This window comes from Sander lucioperca, chromosome 10 (genome assembly GCF_008315115.2).
Source record: "Sander lucioperca isolate FBNREF2018 chromosome 10, SLUC_FBN_1.2, whole genome shotgun sequence".
NCBI lineage: Eukaryota > Metazoa > Chordata > Actinopteri > Perciformes > Percidae > Sander > Sander lucioperca.
The window spans coordinates 309,533-332,774 of record NC_050182.1 but is presented as its reverse complement, the minus strand read 5'-3'; the positions used below and the strand labels follow the sequence as shown (position 1 = coordinate 332,774).

Below are 23,242 nucleotides of genomic sequence, written 5' to 3'. Positions count from 1 at the left end.
GATGAAATCTCTAGGAGGAGTTTGTTAAAGTATGTGGAAATGGCCAAAATCGCTCAAATTTTGAACTTTCAATTCAAAATGGCCGACTTCCTCTTGGGTTAAGGGAATGGCTCCAATGAGCTACATGCTACATATGTGTACCAAGTTTCGTTAGTCTATGTTAAACGCACTGCAGGGGCTCAATTTTTTAAACTTTGTATGTGGCGCTAGCGAGCCGTTTTTGTGCGCCTATTCCCGAAACCCTTAAAACACGTAAATGTTCACCAGGTTTGATGTGACTGCCAATTTTGGTGAGTTTTGAGTATGATAAGCCCCTCAAAAAGGCAATTCATTTACCGTAATAATAATAATTCCTTCAGTTTCAATAGGGCCTTCGCCGCTGTCAGTGCTCGGCCCTATTTATTAAGGTGTAAATCCTCCATCATAATAGCAATGCACCAAGGTCCAAACACGCCTGGCTTTAAAGGGAATGGGAGATGATCTCTGATTGGTTATTGCATGTTACGCCTAAACACACCTCTGACTAATGAAGACACTAAGTACAACCTTTTGAACCATGCCCCGGCGCACGGACCCTTTTCTACTGCCGTCAAACTAGCAAAAGTGGATTTGGACACGCCCTAAACACACCTGTACCAGGCGCTTCATTCCGTGCGCTTAGATCGTTAAAATAGGGTCCATAATCTATCTAGTCTAATCTAATATAATGTATTAAAAACTAACTCTGTAAATGTATTTTAGATGGTGATCAGATGAAGATAAGAAGCTCCAGAGATGACGGAGAGTTTAAAAGAGGAGAAGCAGTCACACTGAACTGTTCTGCTGCAATCTGCACTATCCACCAACTGGAGGTCACCTGGTTCAGAGATGGCCACGCCCTCTCAGAAACTGGCCCCGCCCTCCATCTCAACAACCTGACTGCAAAGGATTGTGGGAACTACACCTGTGGTTTGAAGAAGAACAACCGCACCCTCTCAGTGCCGTACAGCCTGCATGTGGAAGGTTAGTTTGATCAGTTTTTATCTGAAAACATTTTCAGACCAGATCCAAACTCAACAAGTCGTCTATATAAACTACAAACTGAATCTAAACCACCTTAAAGCTATAGTACGTAGTTTCTGTCGCCCCCATGAGGAATTCTAAGTAATGACAACTAAACTGTTGACACGTCCACATGATACAAGCCTTCTTGCACCCGGCGCGGTACAGCCAGCCTGGCGCAACTGTCTTTGCTAGTTTAAGACCGACCCAGTTGTCAGTTTCCCATCCAGCGCCCACGTCGTTTAAATAGCAAATGCACCTGCGCCCATCTGTGGCCCATGGGCGTGCTGCTGTTACAGGGAGGTGTGTTCAGGTGCATTCTGGGCGTGCTGGTATTACAGGGAGGTGTGTTCAGGTGCATTCTGGGCGTGCTGGTATTACAGGGAGGTGTGTTCAGGTGCATTCTGGGCGTATTGCTATCTTGAGGCAGCGGAAAGTGATCATGCCATTGACCAACAAAAACCTGGTCTAAAGTACGATGTTCGTCAATTTAAAAGAACGTTCTTCAGCCGAAGAAAGTCTCAGTTAGCTGTAGGTTTGTCATATGACCACTTAGTTTAGTGTGAAACTGCTCAGTGAACTACATCTCTCGTCTTACACAATTAACGTCACCTAGCTTGATGCTCAACTTGCTAGCTAGCTAGCTAGCTTAGCTCTGTTCCACAACACATGTAACGTTATCTTACCTGATTAGTTTTATCAAGTGAAGTGTTTTCAGCAGATAAGCAAAAGAACGAGCTAGATCCTCTGCTCATTAGAGTAACGTTACATCCCCGGTATGATACCCACAGAGACGTCGTAGCTTCAGAGAGACGTCATCCATGCCTCATTGAAGTGTGAAGTCTTTCTAATTACGTGTTTTCACAGTCTTATACTTCAACACTTTAACAATAAACTGAGACTTTCGTCGGCGGAAGTAGAAGGGCGTGACTTCAGCTCTCTATGATGAAAAGTTTTTCTTTTAATAACTTTTCATCTGTAACATCTTAAGATGGCACAGACCAAATTTGAAGTTGATCAGAAATCTCTAGGAGGAGTTTGTTAAAGTACGACATGTGGAAATGGTCAAAATCGCTCACATGTTGAACTTTGAATTAAAAATGGCAGACTTCCTCTTGGGTTAAGGGTATGGGTCCAATGAGCTTTTTGTACGTCTTGACATGCTACATATGTGTACCACGTTTCGTTAGTCTAGGTTAAATGCACTGCAGGAGCTGAATTTGTTAACTTTGTATGGGGCGCTAGCGAGCCATTTTTGTGCGCCTATTCCTGAAAAACCCTAAAACACGTAAATATTCACTAGTTTTGATGATACTGCCAATTTTGGTGAGTTTTTGAGTATGATAAGCCCCTCAAAAAGGCAATTAATTTGCCGTAATAATAATAAATCCTTCACTTTCAATAGGGCCTTCGCCGCTCTGTCCCTATTTATCAAGGTGCAAATCCTCAATCATAATAGCAATTCTCCAAGGTCCAAACGCGCCTGGCTTTTAAAGGGAATGGGAGATGATCTCTGATTGGTTAATTGCATGTTACGCCCAAAACACACCTCTGATTAATGAAGACACTAAGTACAACCCTTTTGAACCATGCGCCCGGCGCACGGACCCTTTTCTACTGCCGTCAAACTAGCAAAAGTGGATTTGGACACGCCCTAAACGCACCTTCGCCAGGCGCTTCACGCCGTGCGCTGAGATTGTTAAAATAGGGTCCATAATCTATCTAGTCTAATCTAATATAATGTATTAAAAACTAACACTGTAAATGTATTTTAGATCAGATGAAGATAAGAAGCTCCAGAGATGATGGAGAGTTTAAAAGAGGGGAAGCAGTCACACTGAACTGCACCACAAGCTGCACTATCCACCAACTGGAGGTCACCTGGTTCAGAGATGGCCACGCCCTCTCAGAGACTGGCCCCACCCTCCATCTCAGCTATCTGACTGCAAAGAATTCTGGTAACTACACCTGTGGTTTGAAGAAGAACAACCGCACCCTCTCCGTCCCGTATAGCCTGCATGTGGAGGCTGACGAGGAAGGTTAGTTTGATCAGTTTTTATCTGAAAACATTTTCAGACCAGATCCAAAAACAAAAAGTCGTCTATATAAACTACAAACTGAATCTAAAACAGTCAGACCACCTTAAAGCTGTAGTGCGTAGTTTCTGTCGCCCCCATGAGGAATTCTAAGTAATGACAACAACACTGTCAGAAGCTAACATGTCAGATTGTTACAGAGCAACATGACGTTAGCTGCTTCAAGGTTAAAGTGTTTCCCTGTGACTGTAATCTCACCATTGTCTCCTGATAATGTTTGATGTGTTCTGCAGGAGGAGGTCTGCCTCTGATTGTTGGTCTCGTGGTCGGGGTCCTGCTGTTTCTCTTCGCTGTTATTCTGGTCGTCTGCATCATCAAAAGGTAGTTTAATTAATCTGTCCATGCTGGGGCAGGATGGCGAGGGAGCTAGCTGGGGTAGGATGGTGAGGGAGCTAGGGGACTCAAGGGCAAAGCCTAGGAGGACGAGGGACTCAAGGGCAGAAGCTAGGATGGAGAGGGAAGACAGGGGATAGGATGGCGAGGGACTCACTGGGATAGGAAGGCGAGGGATCTCGGGGAGCGTGGGGAAACCGGGGCAGAGGAAACCGAGGAGGAGACGGAAGTCCGGGGAGCAGGGAGAATCCAAGGAGGGAAGGCTGGAAGCGGGAGCGAAGGTAGGATGAAGTGGAGAGCAGTAGGGAAAGAACGGAGTGGTGAAGCCAGTTGACTGGGGGTGGGAGCGAGGCATGGAGATAATGGCTGCAGGGGAGAGACACGAGAGAGGTGAGGACAGGCACGGGAAAACAGCAGATATGTCTACGAATGTTCAGAGAGCGAGCTTGTATCTAGTGTCACATGTACTGAGCTCGATTGTAGATGGTAGGCAGGTGTGCGTGGCGGGAGAACGGTTATATGGAATGATGACCAGGTGTGCGCAGTCAGCTGGCAGTAGCAGACAGGAGGAGGGGAAAACACAGGAGACACAAAGGCAGGCCAACAGAGAAACACACAAAAGAACTAGAGAACTGGAAACAAAAACCCCAAATCACCACAGTACCCCCCCCCCTCCAAAAAAAAAAACCAAACAAAGAACAAAAATCAACCCAGTGCGGGCGAGGAGGTCCGGAGGGGGAAAGACCCAAAAAGGTTACAAAAAACAAAAACAAAATTGCCCACAAAAAGCAAAACAGCCCAAGGAGGACGAAAAGGGTCCTGGGGAGGCAAAGAGTCAACGGGGCTAAGGACCGTGGAACAGTGGGCACTCGGGAACTCTAGACAGAGGGCACCCGAGAACAGGGGCCATGGGCACTAGGGCACTGGGGAACAGGGGACAGAGGGTGCTAGGGCACTGGAGACCGTGAGCACTAGGGTACGGGGGACCCGTGGGTACTTGGGCACTGGGAACAGGGGACTGTACTGCTTAGACCAGCAGGGCTGCTGGCAGCAGTGGAGGGACAACCCCTCCGGCAGCCAGCGGCGACAGCAGAATCCTTCGGGTGGCCGCTGGCGAAGGCAGAATCCTTCGTGCGGCCGGCGGCGAAGGCAGAATTCGTCAGGCGGCCGACGGCAAAGGCAGAATCCTTCAGGTGGCCAGTGGTGAAGGCAGAATCCCTCAGGCGGCCAGGCAGGTAGTCGAGGACTTCTGGCCGGCCAACGGCGAAGGCGAAACCCCTCCGGCGGCCGGACAGGATGGTGAGGGCAGCGCTCCTCCTCCTCCTCCGGGTCGGCCAAGGCAGAGCACCTCTGGAGGCCGAGCAGGTCGACCAAGGTGGAGCCCTTCTGGAGGCGAAGGGGCAGCTGGACTGGAACCGGGCGACGGGTCAGCTGGGCTGGAGCCGGGCATCGGGTCAATTGGACTGGAGTCGGGCGGCGGGTCAGCTGGTCTGGGGCTGGGCGGCGAGTCAGCTGGACTGGCACAAGGCGGCGAGTCAGCTGTATCTCAGAATATGGAAGGCTGCTAGCCAGCCGGGAATCTGGGAGGCTGCTAGCCAGCTGGGAATCAGGGAGGCTGCTAGCCCGCCGGGGATCTGGGAGGCTGCCAGCCAGCCGGGGATCTGGGAGGCTGCTAGCCAGCCGGGGATCGTGGAGGCTGCTAGCCAGCTTGGATTCTGGGGGACGGCTAGCCAGCTGGGATTCAGGGAGGCTGCTGGTCAGCCGGAACACTGGGAAGGCTGCTAAACAGCAGGAACTCTGGGGGGCTGCTAAACAGCAGGAACTCTGGGGGGCCGCTATTCAGCCGGAACTCTGGGGGGGGCACACTAGTAAACTTGAGGACACTAGAAAGTCAGCTCTGGTACGCTGGGCAGTGCTGGGACACTGGTCAGCTTGGGAACAGTGGAGAGCCTGGGGATGCTAGAAAGCTCGGGGACACTAGGAAGGTTGGGGACGCTGGGCAGCGCTGGGACACTGGAGAACCTGGGGACACTAGAAAGCCTGGGGACACTAGGAAGCTTGAGGACGCTGGGCAGTGCTGGGACACTGGGCAGCTCGGGGACACTGGATTGCCTGGGGACACTAGAAAGCTTGGGGACACTAGAAGGCTTGGGGACACTGGGCAGTGCTGGGACACTGGGCAGCTCGAGGACACTAGGGAGCTTGGGGACACTAGGGAGCTCAGCCTCTGGGGAAGCCGGCCAAGGAGCGGGTTGGGTGACAAACCAGGCGCCAATGGCCAGAGTGTTTGCAGCCGGGGAAAAAAAAAGGTCATACGCTCCACCTCTGACTCCATGGGGTGGAGGAGAGGCTTGAACTTTGCTGGGTCCATGTTTGGCTGGATCATTCTGTTGTGTGGAAGGACAGAACAGACCCAAGCGCAACGTTTAACAACAAAATCAGGTTTATTTTAACAAAGAAAGGGGGGAGATATGGGGAGGCGGATGCCAAAAAACAGGAGTGGAGACATGAGGGCTGGGGAAGGATGACGAGGGAGCTTTCTGGGGTAGGATGGCGAGGGAGCTAGGGGACTCAAGGGCAAAGCCTAGGAGGACGAGGGACTCAGGGGCAGAAGCTAGGAAGGAGAGGGAAGACAGGGGATAGGATGGCGAGGGACTCACTGGGATAGGAAGGCGGGGGATCTCGGGGACCGCAGGGGAACCGGGGCCGAGGAAACCGAGGAGGAGACACAGAAGTCCGGGGAGCAGGGAGAATCCAAGGAGGGAAGGCTGGAAGCAGGAGTGAAGGTAGGATGAAGTGGAGAGGCGTAGGGAAAGAACCGAGTGGTGAAGCCAGTTGACTGGGGGTGGGAGCGAGGCATGGAGATGATGGCTGCAGGGGAGAGACACGAGAGAGGTGAGGACAGGCACGGGAAAATGGCAGATATGTCTACGAATGTTCAGAGAGTGAGCTTGTATCTAGTGTCACCAGAGTGGCAGAGACAATGATCCAGCGAAGATAGTGAGTGGAGCCGTACTGAGTACTGAACTTGATTGTAGATGGCAGGCAGGTGTGCGTGGCGGGAGAACGGTGATATGGAATGATGACCAGGTGTGCGCAGTCAGCTGGCAGTAGCAGACAGGAGGAGGGGAAAACACAGGAGACACAAAGGCAGGCCAACAGAGAAACACACAAAAGAACTAGAGAACTGGAAACAAAAACCCCAAACCACCACAGTGTTGTGTTTGTTATTGTGATCATAGTGTTGTGTTGTTATTGTGATCATGGTGTTGTGTTGTTATTGTGATCATGGTGTTGTGTTGTTATTGTGATCATGGTGTTGTGTTGTTATTGTGATCATGGTGTTGTGTTTGCAGGAAGAGAGCAGCAGGTCTGGATCAGACAGCCGTGGGACGGGACGGGGAACAAGAGGTGAGCTGAGGTGTTTCACTGATTATTTTAGTTTGCAGACGAAGGATCTGTCTCATGAGTCTTTCTTTCTTCATCTCTTTCTGTCTTTCTTCATCTCTTTCTGTTTCTTCATCTCTTTCTCTCTGTGGTTTTCAGCACTCTGATAACATCTACAGCAACGACTTCCTGCCGCTTGCTGAGCAGCAGGGACCCAGCAGGGCTGTGGAGGAAGTCAGCTACGCCTCGGTCCAGTTCACACACAAGAAGCAGGCCAGGTACTGGAGGCTGCTAAACATGGCCCTGTTCATACCTTCAGACTTTGGTATTTTCAACATGGACCCTATTTTCCCCTGCAGTGGTTTCTAAGTGACTGATGTGAACAAAACTCTTTGAAACTGGTCCAGTATTAAACAGTTAGTGTCCACTAAAAGTTCTGTTGTTGCTGCTGACAGACTCAGATTATTATTCTAAGTGTCTGACAACATTATGGACAGGATCCCTACAGAGATAGACCTTTTAGTTAAAGAGTACGATCCTAACATAACCAAACTACACCAGACTCCATGTAAATAGTTAAGACTTTTAGTGTGTATAGAGCCAGCATATTTCCACATGTAAATGGGTGAATTAAGGGATTATTTCAACCAAACCAGAGTGGTGATTGTTGGAACAGTGGAAAGATGAACCAAGACGGCTTTTGATAGTTTTATTTAGTTTCTGTCCACTTTGAATGAAGTGTGTTTTACGATAACATAACATAACATAACATAACATAGCTTTATTTGTATAGCGCCTTTCATACATCGATTGCAGCTCAAAGCGCTTTACATCCAAAACATTCAACACAACTCTCGCAGGAGCACATTTAAAGCACGCAAACAGTATATTTGCACTGTTGCACTGGTATTTTGCTTATTAGTTGACTGAATAATAATAATAATCACATACATAACATAACATAGCAGGGACAGATACAGCATGACATGAGGAGAGGAGAGGGGAAAAAAAAACAACTCTCAGACTATCCTCATAAAGATAAGAACAGTATGGGAACAGGAAAAAAACACCTCAGCACATAGCACACAAGCAGTACATTTGCACTGCTGAACATAACATAACATAAATGTACAGTTGCACATTTAGCGGCGAAGGCGTTGGACTGGGGAGGGGGTAGGTTGGGGAGTTTGGCCTGCTGAGAAACGCACAGCCCGGCAGTCCCACTAGTGTCCCAGTCCGCAGAATGTTATAGCGATAACACAGCACGTTGCCGTGGTGACACAGCACGTTGCCGTGGTGACACCCTTGAACAGTCCAGAGCCGATACGACAATCAGCAGGCAGTGGGGAAGACGGGGGAGGAACCAAGAGAGTCTCGCTTGCAGAGCCCCAACAGGGTGACGATGATAAAAGTACTGATTATTTACATGGAGTCTGGTGGAAATATGCTGGCTCTATAAACGCTAAAAGTCCTGATTATTTACATGGAGTCTGGTGGGTTTGGTGATGGTGATTTCGGGGCTGTTTCATGTTAAACTAAAAGGATCTTACTCTTTAACTAAAAGGTCTATCTCTGTAAGGATCCATCCCATAATGTTGTCAGACACTTATAATAATAAAAGAATAATAATCTGAGTCTGTCAGCAGCAACAACAGAACTTTTAGTGACGCTAACTGATGCTGAACATTAGTCCTATAGGGTTACATTCCAGCACAGTTCTTGATTAATACTGGACCAGTTTCAGAGATTGTTGTTCCATCAGACATAGAAACATTAGGCGGCTGCATATATGAAAAAAAAAAAACACATAACCCTAAAAAATTTCTAACAAAAGGTTTCTCAGCTGGTTTTTGTAGTATTAGGTGTCCTTAATAACATACTAAAAGTTTACCAAAGTTTGACCACTAGAAAGGTGTAATTTTCAAGAGTGCGTCCAAGATGGGCAGGACACCCTTAAAAAATCCTAAGTCCTTCAATATTTGACCTAGCCAAGTAATCTTGGTGTGTAACCCCATGTTGTCTGGGTCTATGAATCCATTGGACTTGTCTAATTTGCACTGACATGATTACATACTTATGGAATACATGATTTTGTGAGATTACTGTAAGGTTGTTTGGGGTGAACCAGAGATGTAAACGGTTTAGCCTATGTCATGTAACTCCTACTCAGTATGTGTTTTTGGACATACCATTTGACAGACTTGACATTAAATGTGAAAGTTATTTAACCAGTACTGGGCAGGCTGGGTAGCTCTGACCTTGTCATCGAGCAGACATTGATGTGATCCTTGAAAAGCAGTGGAGGCTTGACCCATGGAGGTGGAATGACTGAAGAAATGCGAGCATTGTGGACCATGTCTACACCCATCACATCTGAATACAACAACGCCATGCAGGAATTCAATGACCTCACCTACACGACCAGCGAGCAGCACCGAGAATCCTCAGAAGCAAGGATGAAAAGAGATCACTCTGATCTAGAAAAGACCAAGGAAAAGCTTAGCATTTGCACACCATTCTCTCCAGACCCATCTCTGAGAAACATTCTAACTGGTGTTGTTGCCAAGGAGGAGGTGACTGTGCATGAGTTTGAGACTGTTGGCAATGAGATCATTGAAAAGATGATTGGAAAACCCGTTTTGGAATATCCTTCAAACGGAAAGACCGGGCAAAAACCCTTGCAGATGACTCCACCATCAAAGTTGCCCAAGATCGAACCATTGATCCTGGTTTGTTGTTCCAACGGTTCCTGATCATGTCGAAAACTCAATTTTCACTGGAAGATGTAATGAGCTATGAAGGAAATCTTCTATAAAGCCAACAAGCCCCAACTAGCACAGGCAGTCACTGAGTTCTCAAGCAAGAAATCTAACAAAACTATCCTCAATTCCATCCAGGATAGTTTTCACTGGAAGAGGTACTGAGCTATGAGCTCTGCTCATTTCCTGCAGCCCTGTTCGTAGGCAAGGAAATCTTCTGTAAAGCCAACAAGCCCCAACTAGAGCAGGCAGTCACTGAGTTCTTAAGCAAGAAAACAAAACTGTCCTGGATTCCACACAACAGTCGTTTTTGATGGTTATAGCCAGTGGTGGAATGTAACGAAGTACAAATACTTTGTACTTAAGTACATTTTTCAGGTATCTGTACTTTACTTAAGTAGAATCAATAGTGCATACATTTTGCAGCAATTATCTATACTTTGTACTCCACTACATTTCTACAATGTTCCGTTACATTTTCTGATCAGTTTTTCCCCTGCCAAAACGTCTTCCTGACCGTCACACTATGTCTCACCAGTGAAGTTTGGTTGCCATTGATACTGTATATATGGGGCACCGCTGATCCTTCATCGGCTTCCAAGCCGGTTCCGGTGCTCCAGAGCCCGGGTGCAGCGCTGCTGACCCTCGGTAATACAGCCTCTGGTAAAAGTGAAAATGTTTTTTTTTTTTTTTTTAATTATTCCCGTTGTTAAATCATAGTTGCCATCTATTTCTCTCCACAGCGTCGTTTACTCCTCTGCCAGGCTGCGTAAGACGCGTTCATATCTTATTTATTTGGCTGGACCTCTTCACATCTCCTCCCCATTTTCGCTGCTTCACACACTTTATTTGCTTACGCTTCCATGGTTATGGAAAATAAAACCGTCTTAAAATACATCCAGGAATAAAACCAACCGCATTCAGATTCTAACAACATATTTCCGTTTTATGCTGGTTAGGATAAGGACTTTTTTTAAAAGCCAGGCCTTGTTTGTGGTAGTGGACAGTATGGATACTGTCGAAGCTCAGCATCAAAATAACTGAACCAGCCCTTTGTAAATCACGGGTCGCTAGACACAGCGCCCTCACTGACCAAGGTGCAAACTGTCTCTGGTTATTTGTACTTTTACTTAAGTACTGAGATTCAGTACTCCCTCCACCACTGGTTACAGCGAAGGTCCTTCCATCAAAGACAATACACATCAGAGACGTGGTGAAAACACTCACCCCATCGTTAACTTCAATGCAGAGACTGAGTTTGTGGGAAGAAAGGATGATTTCCTTTCCAGATCTTGCAACAAACAAGGACTTATCAATCTTATGACCGCATCAGGTGATGCAGACGTGGACATTGTCAAAGCTGCAGTCAAGGCCTCAGAACATCAGCCCAAAACCTTGATAGGGGAGGGTACAAACTTACTCATTCTTCTCCTCTACGGGAGGAAGAGTGTGACGACTAATGGGAAGGTCACAGTGCAAAAAAGTATAAAAAATAAACCAGAATAAGAGGAAACAACTGAAGAAAATAGAAAAAGATATGTATAAATAACAAAAGTATTAAAAAAGTATAAAAAGCAAAAGGCAAAAAAACCAAAACGCATTATAAAAAATATTTAAAAAATCTGTAAAAAAATAAAACACAAAAAATAAAAGGGGTAAGCGGTACTGAGCCTTCACGTGGAAGCCCTATTTTGACAAATTTTACAGTACCACACAGTTCTAATGAATTTATTCAAACGATATGAGAAGGAGGAGAAATATACAATTACTTAAGGGAAATTGTATTATTAAATTGTATGTAATTGTGCTCACCCTTATTTTCCACATAAATATGTTTGTAACCAATTGCTTTAATATAAAATTGTACTTTTAATCACTTATCTATCATGAAAATATGTTAATTAGAATATTAGATGGCCAAAACATGTATCAGGCACCAGTATTCCTGGTCTAGGAGGAATACAAAGGAGTAATGGTCATTTTAAGGACCTGACGGCTGCCATTTTGAAAATGGGGCCTTTGTTGGAGTCAAACTTTGGTAAACTTTTAGTATGTTTTTAAGTACATCTGATACTACTGCAAACCACTGAGAAATCTTTTGTTAGAATTTTTTTGGGGTCAAGCCATATTTGCATCTGACTACATGGAGACATAGAGTCCAGGTTGGGAAAAACTCATCTTCTGTTTGATATTTATTCATTTTCAGACCGGTGGAGGAGGTGGAGGACTCCATCATCTACAGCTCTGTAGCCAGAACAGGCTGAAGACAAACCACACCATGATGGCAGATAATGTTTTTAATTTCTTTGATGTTTTTATTTAAATTTTTAATTTTAAATTTAAATAAAAATTATTTAAAACTTTTGTTTCGGTGACAGTTTCTCTGGTTTTGTTCGTGTGTGTATGTGTGTGTCTGTGTGTCTGTATGTGTGTTCTTGTTTAACTATACTTGTGGGGTCCCGGTAGCTTTGTGGGCCCAAAATGCTGGACCCCACAAGTTTAAAGGTCTGTTTGAGGGTTAACACTTGGTTTTAGGATTAGGGTTAGAATTAGGTTATGGTTAGGGTGAGGGTAAGGGTTAAGGTTAGGCATTTAGTGGTGATGGTTAAGGTTAGGGTAAGGGGCTAGGGAATGCATTATGTCAATGACGGGTCCCCACAAAGATAGTGCCATAAACCTGTGGGTGTTTGTGTGTGTGTCACTGTGTGTGTGTGTCACTGTCTGTATGTGTGTGTGTTTGTGTGTGTGTCACTGTGTGTGTCACTGTGTGTGTGTGTGTGTGTCTGTGTGTGTATCACTGTCTGTATGTGTGTGTGTGTGTGTCACTGTGTGTGTATGTGTGTGTGTGTTTGTGTGTGTGTGTGTGTGTGTGTGTGTGTGTTTGTGTGTGTGTCCCCTGGTGATACTTGGAGCAAAGTCTCATGTTGTGTCGAGCCTTCTTAGCTATTTTGAGGGTAGCATAAAAGTGCCCCTAGCACTCCCATTCAAAAGGCCATTTGGCCGAAAAACAAAAATATGGTAAATCTTAAAAGTGGCGCTTCCGTCCTAAATATGCTTTTAAACGAAAGTTTGACTCGGGTACATTCACAAAAAGACCCTAGGTTGCATTTTGGTGAGAGTTACGCTTTAAGTCAGCCATCATCCTCCGCCTGTTCCACCGTTGAGGTCTTTTGTCTTTTTTTTGGAGGGTGTGCTCCCTTAGCCTTTGCCTCTATAGCCTACCCCACAAGGCAGTGGGACTATTTACCCATAGCTGGGGCTGTTGTTGGCCAGTGCCAGGGCGTGTCCACTGCTTGGTGGGCCTGCACACCACGTCTCTGGGGTCCACTGCTGCTCCGAGATCCCCTACAGTTCAACCTGGGTCCGCTAGCGCCCAGTTACCTTGTGTGGCCGCGAGGTGGCACTGTAGGAGTCTTGGCGGTGGAGAGGCTGTGTACCGACAGGAAGAGACTTACGCACTCTGCTCTTCTTTTTGCCCTTGCACAAGGACTAGTCGGTGGCAGTAGCTGGAAGCAGAATGTAGCAAGCAGAAGCAGCATGCAGCATGCAATAACTACTAGACTGCTAAACTACAGGCACTACTATCCCAGTACTACTGCACTGACGCATCACACACGTCCTGTGTGAGACACACTCTCTCTCACACACACACACACACACACACACACACACACACAGTCACACTCAGTCGTTGGGTTTTAATCAGCCGTGTTGAGGAACTTTCTTCTCAGATATTAGGGAAGTGTGTTGATAAAGGTTTATTGTACTACGTTACCCAGAAGTCTTAGCATGGCGGAAGCACAGGGAGTGAGCAGTGTGTTTGGCGCGACGAGCGAGTAGCCTACATGTATTGACAATGCTGTTAAAGTATTAAAGAGTTCTCATAAGTAAGCATGCTGTCGCACCCAGTTTGTCGTATATAAGGAACAAATATAACATGGTGTCAGAAGTCGAATAGTCGCTGCAAGAAGAAACGGAGTTCTGCATGCTGCAAGGATTAGTAAAAGAGGCTAACGCTAGCAACAGGTGATCGCTCGTCAAGCCGAGAGAAAAAACATGGATAAGCTAAGTCCACCAACCTATGCAGCTAACGGGAAATCTGGCTGACAACTGGAAAAGGTTTAAGCAGAGATTCAACATATATATGGCTGCAAGTGATTGTGGTGAAGAAGACGACAAGGTAAAAGCGTCAATCCTTCTGCGCGTCATAGGTGAGGATGTGCTGGATATATATAACAGTTTCCAACTTGACGAAGATGCGAGCCTGAGTACGTTAATGGAAAAGTTTGAAGAATACTTTGTGCCAAGACAGAACATTACGTTTGAGAGATGTAAGTTTTTCTCATGTGATCAAAAACAACGAGAGGGTTTTCATCAGTACTTAGCTGAGCTACACGCGCTGAGTAAGACGTGTGAGTTTGAAAATTTGAGAGACTCTCTAATCAGAAATTAGAATCGTCTGTGACATACCTGATAATGGACTCAGAGAAAGACTACTGTGGAAGCAAGACCTGTCATTAAACAAAACTGTGAACATGTGCAGAGCAGCAGAAACCACATGTGCACGCTCAAGCCAAGGAGTTGCGCAAGGAAGAGACAGCAGTACATGCTATAAAGACAGAACAGCACTTTAAACACCCAAATGCAAGTCACAAAGAGAGACTAAAACAGACTTTAAATGTGGGAAATGTGGAGGAAGCCACAAACCAAGGTTGTGTCCAGCATATGGGAAGCAGTGTCATGCCTGCTGGGAAAATAACCACTTCTCAAAATGCTGCAAAGTGGAGGCCTTTAAGAAAAAGAAGGTGCATGCAGTTGAAGAGGAACGTGAGGAGTTCTTTGTGGATGCTGTGCATATAAATGAGGCTAAAAGGGAAGAATGGATAGTGCCATTGACTGTTAACAAGACTATCATCCTATTCAAACTGGACACGGGATCCTCAGCGAACCTCATATCTGTGGATGAGTATAAGAAACTCACAGTGAAGAGCAAAATACTCCCTGTAAATCAAAAGCGAGTGGCTACACAGGAGAAAAAGTGCCAGTCAAAGGAGGCTGCATTGCAACATTCCAACACAGCGGTAAGCAAATAAAAGAAATGCTGTTGATATGAGTGTCAAGCCAATATTGGGATTACAAGCATGCGATCAGCTGAACCTTGTAAAAGGAGTTTTTGTAGTCTCATCGCAACCTGCTAACGATCATGATTCACTCATGAAGGAATACAGTGACTGTTTTGAGGGACTAGGATGTATACCAGGGGAATACAAAATACAAGTTGACAACAATGTGACTCCAGTAGTTCATCCAGGGGAAAACTCACAGAGGAGTTAAATAGAATGGAGAAATTAGGAGTGATAAAGAAAATCGATCAACCTACAGCATGGGTCAGGTTGCTGGTCGCTGTGGAAAATCCCAACGGAAAGCTGAGAACATGGTTGGATCCACGGGATCTGAACAAAGCAGTCAAACACTTTAAGTTGCCGACAAGGGAAGAGATCATGGCACAGTTTGCTGGAGCCAAGTGGTTTAGTAAAGTGGACGCGTCGTCAGGGTTATGGCAAATTAATCTAGATGAGGAGCGCTCAAAGATATGTACTTTCAACACGCCGGAGGGAAGGTACAGGTTTTTACGTCTACCATACGGGATCCTGTCAGCACCAGAAGTCTACCACAAGAAAATACACATGATCTTTGAACACATACCAGGAGTCGAAACCATGATGGATGACATCATTGTATGGGGGTCCAGTCGAGAAGAACATGATGAGCGACTGAGCAACCTGATCTCACAGAATTCCGTGAAATGAACACGGCCCCTTAACTCAAAGTCTGTGGCAGTTTCAAGGAATCGCCGAAAATTCCGTGACGGCCCCACGGATGCGATGCCTGTGTAAGTCAATGACAGGCATCATCTGTGGTCTACACACAGATTCCCTGATCACAGCACGTTTCTTTCTGCCAGTCAGGCTGCAGCAGAGAAGCTGTATAGCTTTGCTATGATTGGTATTTTAGCCCAATAACAGCTGTTTTAATCACCATTTATTCACCAGATCTTATCATGGTTTATATGTATTTCTTTTAATGTTATTATTTCGGTCTATTTCGGCCAGGGAAGCTGGATTGCTTTGTTGTTTATTGATATTTTTAAAGCTATAACGCTACATCTATCAACATTTATTTAGATGTTATCATAGTATACATTTCTTTATTTTAATAATATTATTTTGGTCTTATTACCGGTGAAATATTACAGTATGCTGTAAAACAGAACATGATATGATCCGAGCTGGGCGCATGCAAAGCCGATTTCCCACAATGCAATGCGGGCATTCATTTCAGAGAATCAGACAACGATCAGCGAGTCTTTACGCCAGTATCGCTTCAATGTACATATATACAGTCAGTGGTTTAGTCACCAGCAACAACACGTTGCTCAGCTTTGTTCTAGTAAGTTATGCACTATAATAACGTTTAAAAAAATCCGTGGAATACTCCGGAAGTGACGTGGTACGTGCAACTTGGCGGATAAGAAGATAAAAAATACATAATATTCGTAATATTGATGTTTTTGTCTAACGTTGTATTTGAGGATGTACATAATGAAGATATTAATAATAATAGTATAATAAAGAATTGTATACTATGATAACATCTAAATAAATGTTGATAGATTTAGCGTTATAGTTTTAAAAATATCAATTAACAACAAAGCAATCCAGCTTCCCTGGCCGAAATAGACCGAAATAATAACATTAAAAGAAATACAAATAAACCATGGGAATCTGTGCGTAGACCACGGATGATGCCTGTCATTGACTTACACAGGCATCGCATCCGTGGGCCCGTCACAGAATTTTCGGCGATTCCATGAAACTGCTACAGATTTTGAGTTAAGGGGCCGTGTTCATTTCACGGAATTCTGTGAGACCAGTTTGGACTGAGACAGGTGCTTGACCTGACACGGCAAGTAACCTTAAAGTTAAACAAAGACAAGTGCCTGTTTGGAGTGAAGTCATTGACATTTGTGGGGGATGTAGTCTCTGAGGCAAGGATTAGTCCAGACCCAAGGAAAATGTCAGCCTTCGAGAACATGGGACGTCCAAAAAGTAAGGATGATGTCAGAAGGTTTCTAGGTATGGTCACTTACCTTGCAAAGTTCATACCTCAGCTGTCAACAAAGTCAGCGCCACTCAGATGTCTCCTAGAGGAAAAAAAATAATGGACATGGTCACATGAACAGGAAGACTGTTTTAAAAATCTGAAGAGAATACTCACCAACGAGCATGTGCTTAAATTCTACGACCCAGAAAAGAGCACACGGATATCAGCTGACGCGTCACAGTTTGGACTAGGGGCAGTATTGCTACAGCTGCAGGACAAAGACTGGCAACCTGTTGCCTATGCGTGCCCAGAGCCTTGACATCAGCTGAAACAAGATACGCTCAAATCGAGAAAGAGCTATTAGCCAGCACCTACGGATGTGAAAGATTCCACCAGTATGTATATGGTCAAGCTTTTGAGGTGGAAACGATAAGCCATAAGCCCCGGGTGGCAATCATGTCAAAGCCACTCAACGACTGTCCTATGAGGATACAACGCATGATGATAAGGCTGCAAAAATACGACGTGAATATGACCTACACACCAGGCAAGTACATGTTCGCTGCTGACATGCTTTCTCGTGCAGTTGACAAAAATGACAGTGCAGATGACACGACACATGCACAAATTCAGGCTTATGTGAACATGATAGTGTCATCACTTCCTGTTTCTGAAGAGAGAACAGAGCAGATCAGGAAAGAGACAGAGAATGATCAGACCATGAGAACACTAAAAGAGACAATACAAAGAGGATGGCCTGAACAAAGACAAACACGTCCAGCTGCAATACAGGACTATTGGATGTGTAGAACAGAACTCATTGTTGTAGATGGCATCATATTCAAAGGGAACAAGTTTGTCATTGCACCTGCAATGCAACAGGAAATAATACAAAAGATACATGAAGGACATTTGAGAGAAGAAAAATGCAAACGGAGGGCACATAAAGTCATGTATTGGCCAAGAATAAACGGAGATATTAGCCGCACTACAGCTTCTTGTGAAATATGTCTGACATACAGACCCAAACAGCAGGCAGAGCTGCTGATGCCACACCCCGTGCCCAAGTACACATACTACAAGGTTGGAGTTGATTTGCTCGAATGCAATGAAAAAAATCATATTGTGATTACGGACTACTACTCCAACTATCCAGAAGTTGCAACATTACAGTCCACATCCAGCAGTGCCGTCATAGCTTTTTTTTCTGAAGAGTCCCAAATGAACTGTTTTCGGATAATGGACCACAGTTTTCAAGCTGTGAGTTTGAGGCGTTTGCTAAAGAGTGGGGTTTTCGCCACAACACTTCGAGCCGAAACTATCCCAGGTCAAATGCACTTGCAGAGAGCTCAGTTAAGATCATCAAAGGACTAACCAGCCTAGATGTTGATGGGACGTCACATTCGCACTAATCTGCCCCTGCACGACAACCTGCTAAAACCAAAGGTAACAGTCAAGGTGATACAAGCAAAAGAAAAGGAGAAAGTAAAACAGAAAGAAAGGCATGACAAATGTTGATTGTAGATCTGGTGCACCTGGGAGCTGTGAGGTGATAAAGCTCCACCTGGTCAGACTACACGCTCTCGCTCTTCACGGCGATCCAGAGATCAACCATGGCCTGATCATCCTGCCTGCCACATCTTGTTTTGAGTTTATTTCAGTTACAGAGACACACTTTGCACATTATAAAAAGATATGTTTAGTTTATTCTTTTGTTAAATAAATCATTTTTGATAATTTACGATGCCTCGCTCCCTCTTTTGTCATGGCCCTTGAGCCAGGTTATGACAAAATGGGGGCTCGTGCCGGTCTTTGTGTGCCGGTCTTTGTGTTCGGTTAGTGTTTGCTGTGGTTTAGTTTGTTGGAAGCGTGGCAGCCCGTCAGACTGGTAAGAAATATATATATATTTTTTGTGCTTTGGTTATTGTTTGCTTGTTTGCTCGTTTGGTAGTGCGGTGGTGCTGTACGTTGGTTTGGCTGGTTGAGCGGGGTAGTGAGGGCTTGCTTTCTGGCATTTGTATTGACTTTGTTGGTGTCTTTTTTGTTTTGTTTTATAAGTTGTTTGTTGGGGCTACGGTCGACAGGTGAGGCTGGTGGAGTTTTCTCTTGTAGGCTGTAGCGACGGTCCATTTTTGGGCTTGTTGAGCTGATTCTTGATAGTGTTGTGGCGAACGTGGGTGAAGCTTTTGGCTTGGGAGCATGTCCGTGGTTTTCGGAGCGTGGCTAGTGTGCTAGTTGCTCTCCCTAGCCGGCGGTTGTTAGTGCATAAGTACCCACCACAAGTAGCTGCATGAAGACTAGGGTTGAGTTAGTTAGCTGGGTTGATCTAGATAGCGGTGGAAGCTCCATACCAGGTGGGGGTTAGTCCTCTTAATGCACACGGGGACGTTGCACCGTCTTGCTGGGTCTGTTGCTGTGGTTTTGTTTTGTCGGTTGTAGTTTGTTGTAATGGCGGAGTGTGATGCGTTTATTGCGGCTCCGTCTGAGGAGGCGTTGGGGCGTTGTACTAAGGAGCAGTTGCTGAAGATTGCGGAACACTTCTCGGTAGTGGTAAGTGACAAACGCCTTAAGGAGAACATTAGGGTAGTTTTGAAGTCTGAGTTGAGGGAGAAAGGTGTGTTGGCTGTGGATATGGATGATGAGTCTCCAGTCTCCACGGTTTCCGCGGGTGCGTTTGTTCAAACTCAGGGCTTATCGTTTGATCAAAAGAGGGAGCGAGGCATCGTAAATTATCAAAAATGATTTATTTAACAAAAGAATAAACTAAACATATATTTTTATAATGTGCAAAGTGTGTCTCTGTAACTGAAATAAACTCAAAACAAGATGTGGCAGGCAGGATGATCAGGCCATGGTTGATCTCTGGATTGCTGTGAAGAGCGAGTGTGTAGTCTGAGCAGGTGGAGCTTTATCACCTCACAGCTCCCAGGTGCACCAGACCAGACCAAATTGGATCTGGAGGGGCGCCGTTTATCTTTAGCGACTGACGGTACGGGGTCCGGTGGAGCTCAGAGCGGGCAGTTGTCTGGAGCTGTGCATTCCTTTAATATTAATAACTTACGGCTACTGCCACCGTTTAATGAGAAAGATCCCGATACGTTTTTCTTGTTGTTTGAGTGTGTCGCTAGGGCTAGGGGTTGGCCTGATGAAGATTGTGCGTTGATGCTTCAATGTGTGCTGACAGGATGGGCGCAGGAAGCATATTCATCGTTGAATACAGAGGATAGCTCAGGCTATGCGACTATCAAGTCTGCTGTGTTAAAAGCGTATGAGTTAGTGCCAGAGGCATATCGCCAACGTTTCAGGTCCTGGGAGAGACGTAGTGGTCAGACTTATATGGAGTTTGGTCGGGACCTGACTGGTCATTTTAAACGTTGGTTGGCTGCGCTGGAGGTCATTACTTTTGAGGGTCTGTGTGATCTTGTGGTTTTGGAGCAGTTTAAGGATATGCTTCCTGGTTACATTGCAACATATGTTAGTGAGAAGCAGTGTGTTACGGCGGCGAGTGCGGCTGCGTCGGCAGATGAGTACTTGTTGCTTCATAAAGGAGGTTTTAGAGAGCGGGCTACAATACGTGAGGGTGGTACAGCGCAGCCTGGCGCAACTGTCTTTGCTAGTTTAAGACCGATGCAGTTGTCAGTTTCCCATCCAGCGCCCGCGTTGTTTAAATAGCAAATGCACCCGCGCCCATCTGTGGCCCATGGGCGTGCTGGTCTTACAGGGAGGTGTGTTCAGGTGCATTCTGGGCGTGCTGGTGTTACAGGGAGGTGTGTTCAGGTGGATTCTGGGCGTATTGCTATCTTGAGGCAGTGGGAAGTGATCGCGCCATTGACCAACAAAAACCTGGTCTAAAGTACGATGTTCGTCAATTTAAAAGAACATTCTTCAGCCGAAGAAAGTCTCAGTTAGCCGTAGGTTTGTCATATGACCACTTAGTTTAGTGTGAAACTGCTCAGTGAACTACATCTCTCGTCTTACACAATTAACGTCACCTAGCTTGATGCTCAACTTGCTTGCTAGCTAGCTAGCTAGCTTAGCTCTGTTCCACAACACATGTAACGTTATCTTACCTGATGAGTTTTATCCAGTGAAGTGTTTTCAGCAGATAAGCAAAAGAACGAGCGAGATCCTCTGTTCATTAGAGTAACGTTACATCCCCGGTATGATACCCACAGAGACGTCGTAGCTTCAGAGAGACGTCATCCATGCCTCATTGAAGTGTGAAGTCTTTCTAATTACGTGTTTTCACAGTCTTATTCTTCAACAGTTTAACAATAAACTGAGACTTTCGTCGGCGGAAGTAGAAGGGCGTGACTTCGGCTCTATATGACGAAAAGTTTTTCTTTTAATAACTTTTCATCTTTAACGTGTTAAGATGACACAGACCAAATTTGAAGTTGATCAGATGAAATCTCTAGGAGGAGTTTGTTAAAGTACGACATGTGGAAATGGCCAAAATCGCTCAAATTATGAACTTTCAATTCAAAATGGCGGATTTCCTCTTGGGTTAAGGGTATAGGTCCAATGAGCTTTTTTGCACTTCTTTACATGCTACATATGTGTACCACGTTTCGTTAGTCTAGGTTAAATGCACTGCAGGAGCTGAATTTGTTAACTTTGTATGGGGCGCTAGCGAGCCATTTTTGTGCGCCTATTCCTGAAAAACCCTAAAACACGTAAATGTTCACTAGTTTTGATGATACTGCCAATTTTGGTGAGTTTTTGAGTATGATAAGCCCCTCAAAAAGGCAATTCATTTGCCGTAATAATAATAATTCCTTCACTTTCAATAGGGCCTTCGCTGCTAGGGACCTATTTATTAAGGTGCAAATCCTCAATCATAATAGCAATGCTCCAAGGTCCAAACGCGCCTGGCTTTTAAAGGGAATGGGAGATGATCTCTGATTGGTTTATTGCATGTTACGCTCAAAACACACCTCTGATTAATGAAGACACTAAGTACAACCCTTTAGAACCATGCACCCGGCACACGGACCCTTTTCTACTGCCGTCAAATTAGCAAAAGTGGATTTGGACACGCCCTAAACGCACCTTCGCCAGGCGCTTCACGCCGTGCGCTGAGATCGTTAAAATAGGGCCCATAATCTATCTAGTCTAATCTAATATAATGTATTAAAAACTAACACTGTAAATGTATTTTAGATCAGATGAAGATAAGAAGCTCCAGAGATGATGGAGAGTTTAAAAGAGGGGAAGCAGTCACACTGAACTGCACCACAATCTGCACTATCCACCAACTGGAGGTCAGCTGGTTCAGAGATGGCCACGCCCTCTCAGAGACTGGCCCCACCCTCCATCTCAGCAATCTGACTGCAAAGGATTCTGGGAACTACACCTGTGGTTTGAAGACGAACAACCGCACACTCTCAGTGCCGTACAGCCTGCATGTGGAGGCTGACGAGGAAGGTTAGTTTGATCAGTTTTGATCTGAAAACATTTTCAGACCAGATCCAAACTCAACAAGTCGTCTATATAAACTACAAACTGAATCTAAAACACCTTAAAACTTTAGTACGTAGTTTCTGTCTCCCCCATTAGGAATTCGAAGTAATGACAACAACACTGTCAGAAGCTATCATGTTAGATTGTTACAGAGCAACATGACGTTAGCTGCTTTAAGGTTAAAGTGTTTCCCTCTGACTGTAATCTCACCATTGTCTCCTGATAATGTCTGGTGTGTTCTGCAGGAGGAGGTCTGGCTCTGATCGTTGGTCTGGTGGTCGGGGTCCTGCTGGTTCTCTTCGCTGTTATTCTGGTCGTCTGCATCATCAAAAGGTAGTTTAATTAATCTGTCTGTCTTTGTCTTCGTTATACAGTTTATATATATTATATACAGGTTGTTATTGTGATCATGGTGTCGTGTTGTTGTTGTGATCATGGTGTCGTGTTGTGTGGAAGGACAGAACAGACCAAGGGAGATATGGGGAGACGGATGCCAAAAAACAGGAGCGGAGAAACGAGGGCTCGGGAAGGATGACGAGGGAGCTTGCTGGGGTAGGATGGTGAGGGAGCTAGCTGGGGTAGGTTGGCGAGGGAGGTAGGGGACTCACGGGCAAATCCTAGGAGGACGAGGGACTCGGGCAGAAGCTAGGATGGAGAGGGAAGACATGGGACAGGATGGCGAGGGAGCTAGCTGGGGTAGGTTGGCGAGGGAGGTAGGGGACTCACGGGCAAATCCTAGGAGGACGAGGGACTCGGGCAGAAGCTAGGATGGAGAGGGAAGACATGGGACAGGATGGCGAGGGAGCTAGCTGGGGCAGGATGGCGAGGGAGCTTGCTGGGATAGGATGGCGAGGGAGCTAGCTGGGGTAAGTTGGCGAGGGAGCTAGGGGACTCAAGGGCAAATCCTAGGAGGACGAGGGACTCAGGGGCAGAAGCTAGGATGGAGAGGGAAGACAGGGGATAGGATGGCGAGGGACTCACTGGGATAGGAAGGCGAGGGATCTCGGGGAGCGCGGGGAAACCGGGGGAGAGGAAACTGGGGCAGAGGAAACCGGGGCA

At 45.7% G+C, this 23,242-nt stretch overlaps 1 protein-coding gene across 1 annotated transcript; it reads left to right on the top strand.

Annotated features, from left to right (window-relative positions):
* The first annotated feature begins 719 nt into the window (after positions 1–719).
* Positions 720–22,569, top strand: LOC118495980 (sialoadhesin-like). The gene is made up of 8 exons (XM_036005809.1): positions 720–1,002; positions 2,817–3,080; positions 3,371–3,458; positions 6,827–6,881; positions 7,017–7,135; positions 11,823–11,909; positions 13,429–13,432; positions 22,558–22,569. Exons 1-6 carry the CDS (start codon positions 753–755, stop codon positions 11,878–11,880), a joined length of 834 nt encoding a protein of 277 aa, XP_035861702.1. The 5' UTR covers positions 720–752; the 3' UTR covers positions 11,881–11,909; positions 13,429–13,432; positions 22,558–22,569.
* The last annotated feature ends 673 nt before the right edge of the window (positions 22,570–23,242 follow it).